The 15,608-nt window shown below is 42.1% G+C and overlaps 1 protein-coding gene across 3 annotated transcripts in view; it reads right to left on the bottom strand.

The window, feature by feature from the left end:
* The window catches only part of efhd1 (EF-hand domain family, member D1), a 146,116-nt gene extending 131,573 nt beyond the window's left edge, over positions 1-14,543 (bottom strand). For all 3 annotated transcript variants that reach the window (XM_085990561.1, XM_085990563.1, XM_085990562.1), the window contains exon 1: positions 14,158-14,543. In XM_085990561.1, the coding sequence (XP_085846687.1) occupies positions 14,158-14,453 (296 nt within the window). In that variant the 5' untranslated portion in view covers positions 14,454-14,543. The remainder of the gene's footprint in view (positions 1-14,157) is intronic.
* Between the last annotated feature and the right edge of the window lie 1,065 nt (positions 14,544-15,608).

Here is a 15,608-nt window from a genome sequence, read left to right as displayed (position 1 = left end):
ATTCAAATGCTGGTATTTAGTCTTAACATTTACTACAGTAAAAAAAGAGGAACATTAGATAATAAACCCTCTGTTACATGTCAAGGACAACTTGTTCTAGTTAAGTGCTATATTAATTATACAGCATTGGTTTTCAACCAGGTCATCATATCTAAAATATTTTGACTGCAGCACTTTTCAGTAACAGAAATTTAGGACAAGCCTCTATCCCCAGTGAACAGTTTTACCAGATCAAAATACCTGTGTGCCTTATTATCTCAATACCTCAGGAGAGAAGTACATTTGTGACAGCTATTGATAGCATTGACAGTCAACACCAATGTACCACACTCTTCTACTTACTGAGAGAGAATGGACAATGATGGGATTGTTTTAATAACTGAACTCTTAATCTAGTTCAGTCACATGGGGACTTGACACAGAATAAAAAGATTTCATCCACACAGAAAAAGCACAAAATGTTACACTGAAAGATAAATGGTTGTTCTATATGTGGTAGGCAGAGTTCAGGTCAGACTGCAGCAATATTATGCTAACATTCAGGGAGTGGAAAGTTTACATCAAGAGATCCACTGTAGGCAACAAGTCATACACGATTATACAGTTACAAGTTGGCCCAATTGACAAGGTGAAACATTGCAGGGGCATAAATCTTCAACTCGGGTTAAAATTTTAATGTGGGTTACACATGACAGATGTTGGTCCCCTAGCAAGAGAACGCAGTGGATTACAACGCTTTAAAAAAGTGATTCTTACTACTTATGACTTGACACCAAAATTGTACAGGCAGAAATTTATACAGTTAGAACCCAAGTTCAACAACTTGCAACAGATATGAATGCTATAACTGCAATGTTTAGAAATGGAAAATATAATGGGTTGCAAACAAAGACACTAATTAATAACTTATAGTTCCAGAAGGTTGACAGGTATGGTTGCAGACCAAGAGCTCCAGACCCTGCACCTGATGACTCAGCTAACCAATTATTTCATAGAATCTCAAGCACTGGGGAGCAGATGAGCAACATTTAAACCAAATGTCCAGCCTTCACATTGTTGTCATAGATGACAACCATTTATATAGCACCTTTAATGTAGTTAAAACATCCCAAGGCGCATCACAGGAGTGTTATCAAACAAAATTTGACACCAAGCTACGCAAGGGGATCAAAGGTTTGGTCAAACAGGTAGGGTTTAAGGAACTCAAGTTGATTTTAGCTAAACAGATCAAAGGGCGAGGTAAGGGATATACAAAAATGTCAAGGTGGGGTGCAAAGCAATCAGTTGGTGATCCAAGATGATCAGAGCAATTATGGTGGGGGCAGAGTACTGCTGAGACACACGGGACTGCTGAATGCTCAGTTAGCAAAGCAGTACAGCAGCCTCCTGACAGTCTGGCCCCCTGACCTTCAGGTTGGTGAAATCTCTGCCCCTGCACAATGCGGTTGACTGCTGATTTTTTTTTGTTGTTGCATTTTTCCAACCCAAGCTTCCTCCCAAATGGGTGAGCCACAACATCCTCAGTTAGTTAAAATGACAAAATATCAAATACAGAGACTCTTATTTTAAAATTTCTGAGATGGATACTCTAGCCATACTTGGCCAGGTGTCTATCTACCACTCCAAATGAGAACCCCCCCCCCGCTCCTTAATATTGCTGGTGCAGAGCAATCAGATGTGGTTGTGCCAGAGTTAGACTACACCCTGCATCATACAAATCTTCTGTTGGTGACTCATGCACTATAATGAGACAGATGTGAAACACCAGCTTCTCTGCATTCAGGGATTTCCAGCAGCACACCCAAGTAAATGATGGCATGGAATTTGGACAGTCAATTTCCTAGAAAGTGAATGACCAAGATGGAAACTGCCGTGAACTTCTCTCGGATAGGCAACAGCAATGATGCTCATTTCAGAATTCAGCAACAGAGGCATGGATTTACAAAAGGTAAATCGTGCTTGACTATCTACTGGAATTTTTTGAGGATGTAACTGGTAGACTAGATAAGGGAGAACCAGTGGATGTGGTGTATTTGGACTTTCAGAAGGCTTTCGATAAGGTCCCGCATAAAAGAGATTAGCGTGTAAAGTTAAAGCACTTGGAATAAATGAGATATAGATGTCGAGATATATATCTCGATTTGGACAGGTTGGGCGATTGGGCAGATGCAGTATAATGTGGATAAATGTGAGGTTATCCACTCTGGTGGCAAAAACAGGAAGGCAGATTATCTGAACGACAATAGATTGGGAGAAGGGGGAAGTGCAATGAGACCTGGGTGTCCTTGTGCACCAGTCACTGAAGGTAAGCATGCAGGTGCAGCAGGCGGTTAAGAAGGCAAATGGTATGTTGGCCTTCATAGCAAGAGGGTTCGAGTACACGAACAAGGATGTCTTGCTGCAGTTGTACAGGGCCTTGGTGAGACCACACTGAGTATTGTGTGCAGTTTTTGTCACCTTATCTGAGGAAGGATGTTCTTGCCATGGAGGGAGTGCAGCGAAGATTCACCAGACCGATACCTGGGATGGCAGGAATGACGTATGAGGAGAGATTGGGCTTCTACTCGCTGGAGTTTAGAAGAATGAGAGGGGATCTCATTGAAACTTATAAAATTCTAACAGGGCTAGACAAACTAGATGCAGGAAGGCTGTTCCCGATGGCAGGGGAGTCCAGAACCAGGGGTCACAGTCTAAGGATAAGGGGTAATCCATTTAGGACTGAGATGAGGAGGAATTACTTCACCCAGAGAGTGGTGAACCTGTGGAATTCTCTACCACAGAAGGCAGTTGAGGCCAATTCATTAAATATATTCAAGAAAGAGTTGGATATATTTAAGGCTAAAGGGATATGGGGAGAAAGCAGGGACAGGGTACTGAATTTGGATGATCAGCCCTGATCTCATTAAATGGCGGAGCAGGCTCGAGGGGCCGAATGGCCTACTCCTGCTCCTATCTTCTATGTTTCTATATGCAATTTTAACTGAACTACTGCTGGGAAAATAGAATTAGTGGCAAATGGAAGAGACACTATCAGAACATTAACAAGGGGGTCCAATAGCTAATCATGACCAACGTCCACCAAAAACATCAATGATTTGCAAGCTTCTATATTCTATATAAAATGAATCATGGCTGTTAGATGAGATCATACTGGCTGACTGTATTGTGAAGAATTCCAGCCAATCTTGGTTCAATTTAGTTTAGGTCACAATTTCACCCTGCCCAGAAGCTGTAATTTTTTTTTTTTTTTTTTTTTAATATAAAGAGCTTGGAGCTCAATTTGTGCACTCAGAATGAAACGGCACTTGCAGAATTAAAGCCACGGCAGATCCCAAAGGCCTAAACTACAGGCAAGAGACAAAAGTTTCCAGCTGCATTAGTTCCACAACAGCAGGAAACAGTTTGTGGAAAGAGGCAAATGCGCCTCTGGTCATGTGCTGCCATTTTTATTTTTAGTAAGAAAAATGCATTCTAAGCTGAAGTAACACATTAGGACTAAATTCAGGTCACTGGACTCATGTGATTTGAAAGAAGTGGATCAAATGGCTCACAGACTATTGTACTTGGAATGGCCAGGTTTGCTGTGCATTTTTACTAAAAAAAAATACAAATGCATTTAGGTAAATCCAAGGCGAGTAGATGGTGTTGGTGCAGGAATGGAGAGAGAGAAAAAAAACACTAGGACAATTAATTGGATTTGAAAGGCATTTTAACAAAAGGAAACTTCTAACAGAGGCTATAAATTTGCCTCAATATTAAATGAAGACCATTAATCAGAAGTTCCTGTCAATACCATTTTAAAATACAAGGAAAACTATAGAATTGGAACCACTTAAATGTTACATTAGAAAATTGTGACTGGCAGTTCAACTTGGTGAATTAGCAGGAACTCAAGTACAAGATTTATTACGACAGCACCTCATCTTCCGATTAGGCACTTTACAGCCTTAGCCAATATGGAGTTCAACAACTTCAGATCATAACCTCGGCCCCCCATCATATTTTTATATATTTTTTATCCACACTTTTGGTTTGTGCCTTTTCCTTTCTCACATGGCAGCTGTCCTTCATTCTGCCAGCGCATTTCACACTTCATCCAGAGCCATCCTTTGTCTCTTTACTTGTCCTATTACCATCTCGTCTCACCTTGAATATCTCTTAATGTCTCTTCACCTCCCACAGACCTTCCCCTTTTGTTCTTTCATCCCCTCCATTTCCCAGCCCCCAAACTTGCTTTTTAAATCTGTTTAATTTCCTGCTTTTTTCTCAGTTCTGACGAAGGGTCTGTGACCTGAAACGTTGGGGTCGATTTTCATTAAGCTGTCAGGAAGGAGGCGGGACTACAACTGTCGGGTTTTAGTCCCGCCTACATCGATGTCCGGCCAATCCACATGATTTTCCCTTGATTGACCTTGTTGAGCCCGCCCAGCGGGCTCAGCAGGCCAATTAAGGGCCACCCGGCAACAGGTGACATCACAGACTGAAATTTCATCTGTCAAGAGGTCTTGACAGATGAAATATCAGTGTTTCACAGCTGTTTGAAGCTGCCAAACACTGACAGTCTGACTTCTAACCTGAGTCCTTCTACACAGACTCAGTTAGAACTCTCACCGACAAGGAAAGCTGAAGGCTGTCACTTTTGACAGATCGCAGCCATTTTGCTTTCAGTGTCGGCTGAGTGATGGACTCCGACACCTAGAGGAAGAAAGGCTGTTAAGGTAAGTACAGGTAATTTAAACTTCTTTACACACTTTAGACACAAACACACTTACCTTTGCACTCATGCACCCATCACTCACCTGAACACCGACATCGTAGCCCCTCCAAGTCCTTCAACCCGACGGCCCGCCTGCTCTAACCTGCCGTGGTTTGGAGCCGTTGGGAATCCCACACGACACCCCTCAAAATAGGGATGAGGCTAAAAACTGCCTGTTAACAGGCAGTTAATTGGCACTAATCCCTTCCCGCCTCAGGTTGGCAGGTCCCAGTGCGGGGCGGGTACCCGCCTCCTATGAAACTTGCGTGTTGGCGGGTTTTGGGCGGGATGGTATCGGGACCCCTGAATTCGGGATTTTAGCCCCCTGCACGCCTAAAAACCCGCCTCACAGCGCACTGAAAATCGACCCAGTTAACTCGGTTTCTCTCTCCATGGATGTTGCCTGGCCTGCTGAGTTTTTCCAGTAGTTTCTATTGTTATTACAAGATGTATTAACTGTGTTGAGTGGGTGAGATGCAGAAAGGGAGCAGAGGGGCCTGGCCAGAGAATGCCATAGATTCCAGCCCAATGTGAAGAAAAATTGCACAAGTTGAGACTACTTTAATAAACTGCATGGTTGTAATAAAGTTTAACTTTTGGTTTTAGAGTTATGGAAGAGAAGACAGAACAGTAGGAGCCAATAGCTTGAGTTCTTTGTGGACAGTTCTGCCAGCTTTATTTGAAGATATAAAAAGCTCAGGTTACTTTTATGGTGAGCTCCAACTTTGGAACCAGGTGCTGGGGCAGGTTGTGACAAATTTTTAAAAAACAGCCTTCAGTGCCCATTAGTCATTTTTTGTTCCTTTACTGGTAACAATTCAACTGCCTGTCTATAGAGATTTTATGCATTGGTCAATTTACTCATTAAAGTTGGTCAGTATTGTAGCTCAGATACAGAAATCTATTTCAGGATTTATTGGGCTGTGTTCCAGGTACTATTGATAAACTTGGAAATAGAGCTAGAGCCCAGATCTTAGATTATAGTCTTTCCCTGGGGTAAATTTGACTTTGCCCTGGTTGAATTATTCTACCACCATTTCCAGATGCTTCTGATGGGGGATGGGAATGGGAAAGTATTGTCTTGGATTTAAAGGAACAGTGCTAACCGGAGTTAATTCTAATCTGAGTTTATTCAAGAGTTTTACTGAAATGGAGGATTCCACTCAGTTGCATTTTTTGGAAAAACATTTTCCCTACTTCGCTCAAAGCCCACACTAGTAACCTGCACCTTGGCATTGCAAAAGCCACTGAAGCCAATCATAATGGGAGAGCATAGCTTGGGTAACTCCAATTATTTTAAACCCCTCTGAGAAGCACGTCTCCTCTCATTGGTATGACTGAGCCAAAACTCACCATGAAATACAATAGTTATGAAGTTGTATCACAGAATTTTGGACCCAACATTACGCCATCCACCAGATTTTCAGATGGACTTCAGGCACAAGGGTGAGAAAGGAGAAGAAAAAGGACACATTGAACATCCCATCTTAGAATGTTGGCAACTCCGATGCCCACACTACCATCCTCCAAGCTTGAATTGTATTTTTAATGGCCTTTTCTCATTCCTTTCCGATGATCTTGCTGTACATTAGTCCTTTTCCCAGTAATAGCTTCCTTGCGTTGTATACAATGTAACTACCAGTTTCACTAAAATCCTGAAGGAAGCAATGGACTACTGAACATCCTGGGACCACAAGATAGGCAGCACAAGACTTGTTGATTCTCAAGATGGAAAATATGATGTCACAACCAATCACTTTAGATACACATGGTCATCAATGATATCAAGAACAGAATTTCCCCCTGCCCTGACTTAATGTACAGTAGAGCAAGCCTCATTACCAAACGATTATATACTTTAAATGGTTGTTTTCAATAAAGACAACTTTAAAGCATCATTTAATACTTTAGTAATAAGACGGCAGAACATTTAGATCATATCTAAAAAAAAAAAAAAAAAAATTTTATAAATATAAATTAAATTGAATTCAATGGCCAGTCAAAATAAAATATAACTGGATAAACAGCTTTGGCCTGAAACTAGACTGGTTATTAGCAAGGCCATTGACTTGTGATTTCATTTGAAAAAAATCTCCAAAACACAAACTCCATAATTCCATGAAAAGGTATAGTAGTGTGCTGGTTACGATACTGGACCAGCAACCTAGAGATCAGGAGTTCAAATCCCATGATGGCAAGTTGTATATTGAATCTAATAAATCATGATTTGTGGGCTGCCACCAGAACGAGAAAGTGAAAGGCATGAAAGCTGCTGGATTGATGTAAAAACCCAGGGAACCTGCCACCTTGCCTAGTCTGGCTGCCATGAGAAGACTCCAGTCACACCTTACGTGGTTAATGCTGAAAACAAAATGAAGTACAGAAAGCACAACACTACTCTAGATGGGCATCAAATGTGGCCTTACAAAAAAGTGGACTTTGACTTACACTTCATATAAACCATTGGGTCTAAAGATAAACAGAATAGAGTTTGACTCAATCACTGCAAATCATTGGTCCTGGTTATAGGATGTCATCAATACCTCCTTCCAGCTTCCTTTGGTCCTCAATTATTTACTGTGCCTCCTATTTTAGGATCATCTGCTAATTAGGACATCACTTCCTCTAATTTTGCATCTACATTACCTATTGCTTGTTCAGAGATTAAAGTTGGCACCAACAGTTTCATAATTTCAACATTGTGTAGTTGAAAAATAAACCTAGAAGTGTTAGGGACTGTTTAAAGTGGGCAGAAAAGAAAACTGCCATATTTCAGTAATACGGCTTCACAATTCTAAAAGATGCATTTATACTACAGCTTTAGTATGGGTGTGAACCTGCTTCACTTTACACAGATGTATTAAGTGCAGCCTGAATCTAAAGTCAGAGCCCAACTGGACACTGAAGCCAAACCTCTTGGAGGATGTAGTTACACTACAGGAGTCAGTTCAAGCATTGATACTGGGTTTACAAGCCACAAGTTTAGCATTGGTAAGAAGTCAAAAACACTTTGCACCAGCACTAAATTTGTAGTGCGAATGCACTTCAAGTTTAATTTTGTTGCCATGGTAAGGGAAGGCATGTTAACACCCTGTAGGCAATACCAGTTTATATACAGGATAGTGAAATTAGCAATTTAAATTGGAATATTTATTGCAAACCAACTTTTACTTTTTTTTTTTAAAAAAGGTACCAAACCATCAAATCATTGCACCAACAATTTTCTTAACTAAATTAGCTAGCAAACAAACCAACCAGTCAGATCACCATCTGTGGGCGTATTTTTAATAAACTGAACCTACCACAGTCAGAGCATCATACCGCAACTTTCAAAATACAAGCAATGCAATAAGGGAGCGTTTATAAATAATTGGAGGCTGTGGAAATTGAACAGCAAAAGGAGCATCTCTCCCATCCAACACCATTCCCTCCACATGGCTTGAGCACAAGGCCAACACATCAATTTACCAAAAACATTTCTAGGTCAGACCCAGTGAAACCGACCATATTCTAAACAATAACGCATCTCAATAATGCAGAACATTCCAGTTCTGGGTGCAGTATGTTTTCAATAGATTTTCCATTTGCACATGTGGTTTACAAATGGCAGTGTGAACTCATAGTAATGAGTTTGTTGAGGGCTGACATGATGCTGCTGAATACCAAGTGTAGACAAAAATGACATGGGCTGGAGCTTTGTACAATTAAAGTTCTATTAGGCTAGAAGGTCAACACATTACAATCTACTATTTTACACATTATGGTTGTACAGCACGTTAGAAAAATAAAACAAAAGCAGGCGAGTAATTTAATTCAGAATTAAAAAGTGCTTGTTTTCAAAAATTGTACAGTCCACCACATCAATGGGAACTGTAATTTGTCATCTGATCCAATCATCAAAAGCCTGATGAAATAAACAAATAAGCAGCAATCAGAAAATTAACATTATGCAAATAATTGAAAACAGGCTTAAATAGATTTTTTCTGCAGTAACATGGTTTTGATCGTGATAAGTTTTGTACAGCACAAGGTTCCAGTCTCTTAAAACAACCCAAACCTTAATAATTCATTAGTTAAGTAATCTACACAGTAAAGGATCAACATGCTACTTAGTCATCTGGTCATGATGTCCATGGCTGAAATTACATAAAGTCTGGGAGCTGTGCGTGCAGAAGATTAGTGAGTGAATGAGAAGTAAATGCAACTTGTTTCAAAACTGAAGAGCTTTGTGTAACATTTATAGGTTACCATTTGCATTTCAAGCAGAAGGACATTGTGATGCGAGGACATTGTAATGCGAAGACATTGTGATGTGAAGACAAAGGCTCCTCACTTAAATAGAAACAATTCACTGGTTTTCTTGTGTAGATGGAATGTTTACAAGAAAGAGTGTTTGGAACTAGATACAGGAGGTGTGTTTCATGTGCTAAGTACAAGTTGGGAGCTGGAGTTTTCCTTGAAAGAAAATCTCAGCAGTAACTATGTTTCCTCCAATAGGAAAGCTGCCAAAAATCTGAAGAATGTCAATTACTTGGGGAAAAAAAACCCCTGCTAATTAGTGTTTGCAGTTTATGAACCTATGAATGCCCATTGCTCCATAATAAGCAGCATTAAGTTTTGTTGTGGAGCTACACATCTTCAGTTCCCTAATTCAACAACAACTTGTATTTATATAGCACCTTTAACGTAGTAAAACGTCCCAAGGCGTTGCACAGGAGTACTGCAAGACAAAACATTTGACACCAAGCCACAAGGATAAATTGGGGCAGGTGACCAAAAGCTTGGTCAGAGGGGTAGGGTTTAAGGAGCATCTTAAAAAGGAGGGAAGAGGGGTAGCAAGGCGGAAAGGTTTAGGTCAGGGAATTCCAGAGCTTAGGGCCTAGGCAACAGAAGGCACGGCCACCAAAGGTTGAGCGATTATAAACAGGGATGCTCAAGAGGGCAGAATTAGAGGAGTTCAGATATCTTGGGGGATGTGGGGCTGAAGGAGATTACAGAAATAGGAAGGGGCAAGGCCATGGAGGGATTTGAAAACAAGGATGAGAATTTTGAAATCGAGGCATTGCTTAACTGGGAGTCAATGTAGGTCAGCGAGCACAGGGGAGAAGGGTGAACGGGACTTGGTGCGAGTTAGGACACGGGCAGCTGAGTTTTGGATGACCTTAAGTTTACGTAGGGTGGAATGTGGGAGGCCAGCCAGGAATGCATTGGAATAGTCAAGTCTAGAGGTAACAAAGGCATGGATGAGGGTTTCAGCAGCAGATGAGCTGAGGCAAGGGTGAAGACATGCGATGATATGGAGGTGGAAATAGACGGTCTTTGTTATGCTGTGGATTTGTGGCCGGAAGCTCATTTCAGGGTCAAATAGGACACCAAGGTTGTGAACAGTGTGGTTCAGCCTCAGAGATTTAGGGAGAGGGATGGAGTCACTGGCTAGGGAACAGAGTTTGCGGCAGGGACCGAAAACAATGGCTTCAGTCTTCCCAATATTTAATTGGAGAACATTTTTGCTCATCCAGAACTGTATGTCGGACAGGCAGTCTGACAAATTAAAGACTGTGGAGGGGTTGAGAAAAGAGCTAGTGAGGTAGAGCTGGTAACAGGTAACAAACTTATAATTCAGCAAATCTATGCAGCATGTTGAAGCCTACAACCATATGGTACATAGACATCAGTACCTGCTTGAGATTGAAAAAAAAAAAAGAGATTTTATGATGTAAAAAGACATTTTGTTGAAAGACAGCCTAGTTAAATTAAAGGCAAGATAAATTTCACAACTATCAAGCGACAACTTTCAAAACTGCAATCGCATCAAAGCTATTCATTTAGTTCACCATTCACAGTACCAGTTCCTAAAATTAATGTTGAACTGAAGAAAATTGTAGCTCATATTACCATTGGATATCAGACATGCAGTCTGACAACAGAGGTAGTTGAGGGGTCAGAGGTGGTGGAGAGTCTCATCAGCATACATGTGGAAGCTAACCCCATGTCTGCAGATGATGTCGCAAAGGGGCAGTATATAGATGAGGATGAGGCGGGGGCAGGGATAGATCATCGAGACTCGAAGAACGGTGCAGGAAGAGAAGCCATTGCTGGAGATGTTCTGGATACAATTGGATTAGTAAGAGTGGAACGAAGCAAGGCAGTCCCAATGAGCTGGACAATGGCAGAAAGTTGTTGGAGGGGGATGGTGTGGTCAACCATGTTGAAGGCTGCAGAGAGGTCAATGATGGATAATGCATCCCAATCACAGTCAGAAAATGTTGAGAGACACTTTGGTTAGAGCAGTTTCAGTTCCATGGCAGGGTCAGAACCTGATTGTAGAGATTCAAACAAGAGTTGCAAAAAAGTCATGGATTTGAGAGGCAACAACACTTAAAAACTGAAGGAAAAAGAGAGGCTAGAGATAGGGCAGTAATTTGCAAGGACTCAGGGGTTGAAGCTACCCAAGGAAGGGGAACAGTTGAAACTACCCAAGGAAGCGGAACCATTTACAATGGTCAGTTAGCAGGGGTGGTCAACTTGGTGGGAAAAGGGTCAAGGGAACAGTGGGTGGATCTTATGGACATAAGTGGAAATAGGAGAGAAACAGACAGAGACCTGAATGGAAGGTCTCAACCTTTAGTGATAGAGATCCATGAGCTCCTCCTACTTGTTGGAGGGGAGATGGTTTAAGATGACAGTTGGTAGTGCAGAAGAGAAGCCAGGGTTATATTTGCTGTCAACAACAAGAGTATCAAAGGTGGAGATGAAGGATTGGTTGAGCAAATCAATGGCGGCAGAAGTATTGTTCTGAATGGTGGGCCAAAGGCTAGAGAGTTGGTATTTAAAAAAAGTGAAATTGTAAGAGACTTGAGATATCATTTTTCCCAGGGACAAAGGAAGTGGGATGTGGATGGTGGGGGATACAAGGGCAAGATGGCTTTGTCAGTGGTTGGGGCCATGGGAGATGGCAAGGTCGAACGTGGGTGAGGGGTGGGTAAAGGGGGAGATTTATGGAGGACAAGAAATTAGCAAATTCAGACAAGTAGGAGGCAGAGAGAAGCAAGATTGAAATCACTGGGGTGGAGGGGGTTGTCGCTCAGTGCAAAGAATAATCAGACCGCCACAGGTAGGAGAGGTTTCATTCCTGCCAGCAGTTAATAAGACAGCACCAGTGAGTTATACAGTGTCTCTTTTGTCATTGAAGTAACGACAATGCAGATCCCCTATGTAGTTCATAAAGAATCACAGGAAGATGTGCAATAGATTTAACCGTACCTCTTCCCAGCAATACAACAAGTGGTGAATACATGCGACACCAAGTGCCTTAGCTGCATACAGAATGAACAGGCTGCTAATGTTTCAGTGCAGAACAAATACAGGTGATCTACAGGTACATGTTCCAAATGTAGAAAGTTGCCATTAGTTGATCTATTTATCAGTTGTACAACTGTTCCACTGGGATGCATAGTTGGATCTGAATTAGCAAGAAAGAATCTCTCCAGAACTGGAATTTCAACCATTCCATTAAAAGAGACAAGATTACTGGAGTGTTTCAAATTCGAGCAAACAAGCTGAAGAGCTTCTCCCCAGCACCCCCCCCCCCTCACAAAGGAACGCCACAAGGATTTCTGAAGAATTCAGTCGGATGCATCAGACCCTCTACAAAGGCAGCAACTAAGCAATGTATTTAGAGAATACATAAACAGTGACATGTGTATTCCAGCAGAGATGGGCGTTATGTTTATATCGAGACTGAATGTCATAATCTGGACTTTTCTTTAAAAAATGAACTAGTTGAAGGCAGACTTTTATAACCCTGGCCTTGGTGTTAGCTGTGGCTCAGTTGGTAGCACACTCACCTCTGAGTCAGAAGGTTGTGGGTTCAAGTCCCACTTCAGGGACTTGAGCACATAAGCTAGGCTGACACTCCAGTGCAGTGCTGAGGGAGTGCTGCACTGTTGGAGGTGCCTTCTTTCAGAGGAGACGTTAAACAGAGGCCCGTCTGCTCTCTCAGGTGGACGTATCCCATGGCAATATTTCGAAGAAGAGCAGGGGAGTTATCCTGGCCGATATTTATCCCTCAACCAACAGAACAAAAAACAGGTTGTGGTCATTATCACATTGCGGTTTGTAGGAGCTTGCTGTGCGTGAATTGGCTGCCGCATTTCCCACATTACAACAGTGACTCCACTTCAAAAAGTACTTCATTGGCTGTAAAGCGTTTTGAGATGTCCGGTGGTCGTGAAAGGCGCTATATAAATGCAAGTCTTTCTTTAATACTTTTTCGCAAGTGTCTTGCAGGACTTCGAATAGTGTTCACTCGAACATACGCGCACCAGTATTTTGAAAGTGTCCAGAATTTGAATTAGCATGAAGTTTAATTAGCACCAACACCAAGTCTGAATGTACAATGACAAACAGGAGGTCAGACAGGGCTGATCTGTGCCCAGTGTAACCGCCACTGTGGAATACGCCGCTGTTATGGAGACCAGGATATATCATTACTAATTTGAATACATCGAAGTTTTAGATTACCCACAATGGATCAGCACAAAACAGAGCCGACACATACAGTTAACGCCTCCGATTTGGGATCCGTGAAATCGGAATGCCCCAGGGATGAAGAGAGCTTCGCCGCCCTGTTTAAACGAGTCCCAGTCACGGCCCCGAGCACAGTTCAGATCTGCATCATTAACCATGAGAAAGTTTACACTGCAGCAAGCGACGTTAACACCACTGTACAAAACTGGCAGGACCTTGTTAATCATTAGAAATAGATTTTTTTTTTTTTTTTTTAAATCACTCGGAAATGTAGCAGGCACCCGGTAAAATAAAACTTCGGCCAGATAACCCAGTTATGTAGGTGAGAAATGTCTACACGCTTCATGCTCCAGATCCCACTCCCGGTCATTTATTAAATGACAGGTGCTTGTTCATTAGAATCCACCCAGTAGCCGTGTTGTGCCAGAGTTTCACCGGACGCGGGATAATTTGAACGCTCTGCTCTTTGAGGTCTGGGAGGCACCCTGACAACTGGAGACTTGGTTTCCCAGTCTTGGCTCACTATAAAAGCAGAACGGTCCCATCCCAGAAACGTTACGGACGGAGCCCTGGGCTCCCGTTGGAGCCAGCTCAAGTTGACGGAGTTAACAGTACTTTCTTTTTGCATTAAAAAACCCTGCAATTTAATTATTGAGAATATCTCCACGGCTTCCACCATTAGAAATACAACCACGGCCCCCCACCAATTAAAAAAACCTCAAACGTGTGAACAACCCGGGTAGAAATCAGTACCTTCCCGATGATTAATCGCACTCTGATTTTACGTACTGAATATTTAGCAAACATACTAATCTGAAAATAGAAGTGGATATAGAAATTAAATGTAAATTTACAGGATCACCTATACTCACTGTTTGAACATCTTTTCCATGTCTTTGATCTGTTTCCTGGTGAATTCTTTGAACTCCGTATAGGGGTTAAACACCTTAGCCTGCTTGGGCTCGGTAGTCCCTTCATTGATACCCAGTCTCCTGGTCAGTTTAGCGGAGAGCTCGGCGTCTGCATTGCTTGTGACTGGCTTCTCCTCTGTGTCTACACTCACATCTATATAATTGTTATTTTCTAGTATTTCACCGTTTGCATCCTCTGTCGATGTCTCCAGGATCAGCCGGCGCTGGAGTTTCTTGGCCAGCTCCTCAGATGCCATGTCTCCACGTGAGTGCTTAAAGAACCTGCTGAAACTGACACAGCACCAAGCTGTGAAACTTACAAACACTTATTAAACTCTTCGCCGCTGCCTGCTTTATAACTCGGGGGTGGAGCCGATCTGACTGACTGGTTTCACAAACCAATAGAAAAGCTGAAATACAAGAACGCGGGGTCCTCAAGTAGCCAATCAGCACGACCGGAGGCGGGGGTGGGGGGCTGGGAATGTATGTTTGCGAGTTGGAGCGAGGATTTGTGCTATCATCTTGAAACAGGACCCTGGTGACTACTTCCTCAAAAAAGAACATGTAGGCATTTTATCTGCATCATACATGAAATCTATTGAGGAATTTTTTTGTTTACAATTTCTACATGTGTTTGTACCGCTATACACAACTACATAAAATAATAAAGCAGCAGAGACTGAGAGTAACTTCAAGTGATCTTTACTGGGTAACTGGAACTTCGGCACTGACTGTACAAATCGATACGCGTCTGTTATATACGCTCGCAACTAAGGATATACATCCGCAATACAAAGTAGTCCCTTCAATGTTGTATACATTACACTTCCTCCCCCTTTAGTTTAATAGTATATTAACGCAAAATTTCTATAATTAACATACAGAGCCTGTCTTTACAGTAACAAAATTCAAATTCCAACATAACATTTTATTTTGTCAACAGCCCTTTTACAAGTCAAGTCTCTGGGGAGGCCTCCTCTGCCTCTCTGGGTAACGTCTCTCCAGACTCTTTTGCTTTGGGGAATGAGACTGTGCAGGTACAGTTGCATCAGATAAGCTATCAGCACAGGTAGAGCTCTCAGCTGAGGATGAGGCTGGTGCTGATGCTAATGAATCAGGAGTGTCTGTTTCCATGTCAGGTGAGTCTGGGCGAGGTATAGGGGTGTTTTCCACCTGAAAATCCAGAATTTGGTCCACATGACGTCTCAAAATGTTCTCTCCCACATCCACAGTATACATCAGTGGTCCCGCTCTTGTGGATATTGTACCTGGTTGCCACTTTTCCGTCTGGAAATCACAAGCAAGAACTGACTGTCCCACACTGAAGCTTCTTGTTGGCTTAGCATTCAAATGTTTGAACTGTTTGTTCTCTACATCACGATGTACATTCAGTTTAAGAAGGTCCATGCGAG

This window comes from Somniosus microcephalus, chromosome 6, assembly GCF_052327205.1.
Source record: "Somniosus microcephalus isolate GS21.2 chromosome 6, FLI_Smic_1.0, whole genome shotgun sequence".
NCBI lineage: Eukaryota > Metazoa > Chordata > Chondrichthyes > Squaliformes > Somniosidae > Somniosus > Somniosus microcephalus.
Note: the sequence above shows the minus strand (reverse complement) of the source record. Positions and strands in the feature narration are given on the sequence as shown.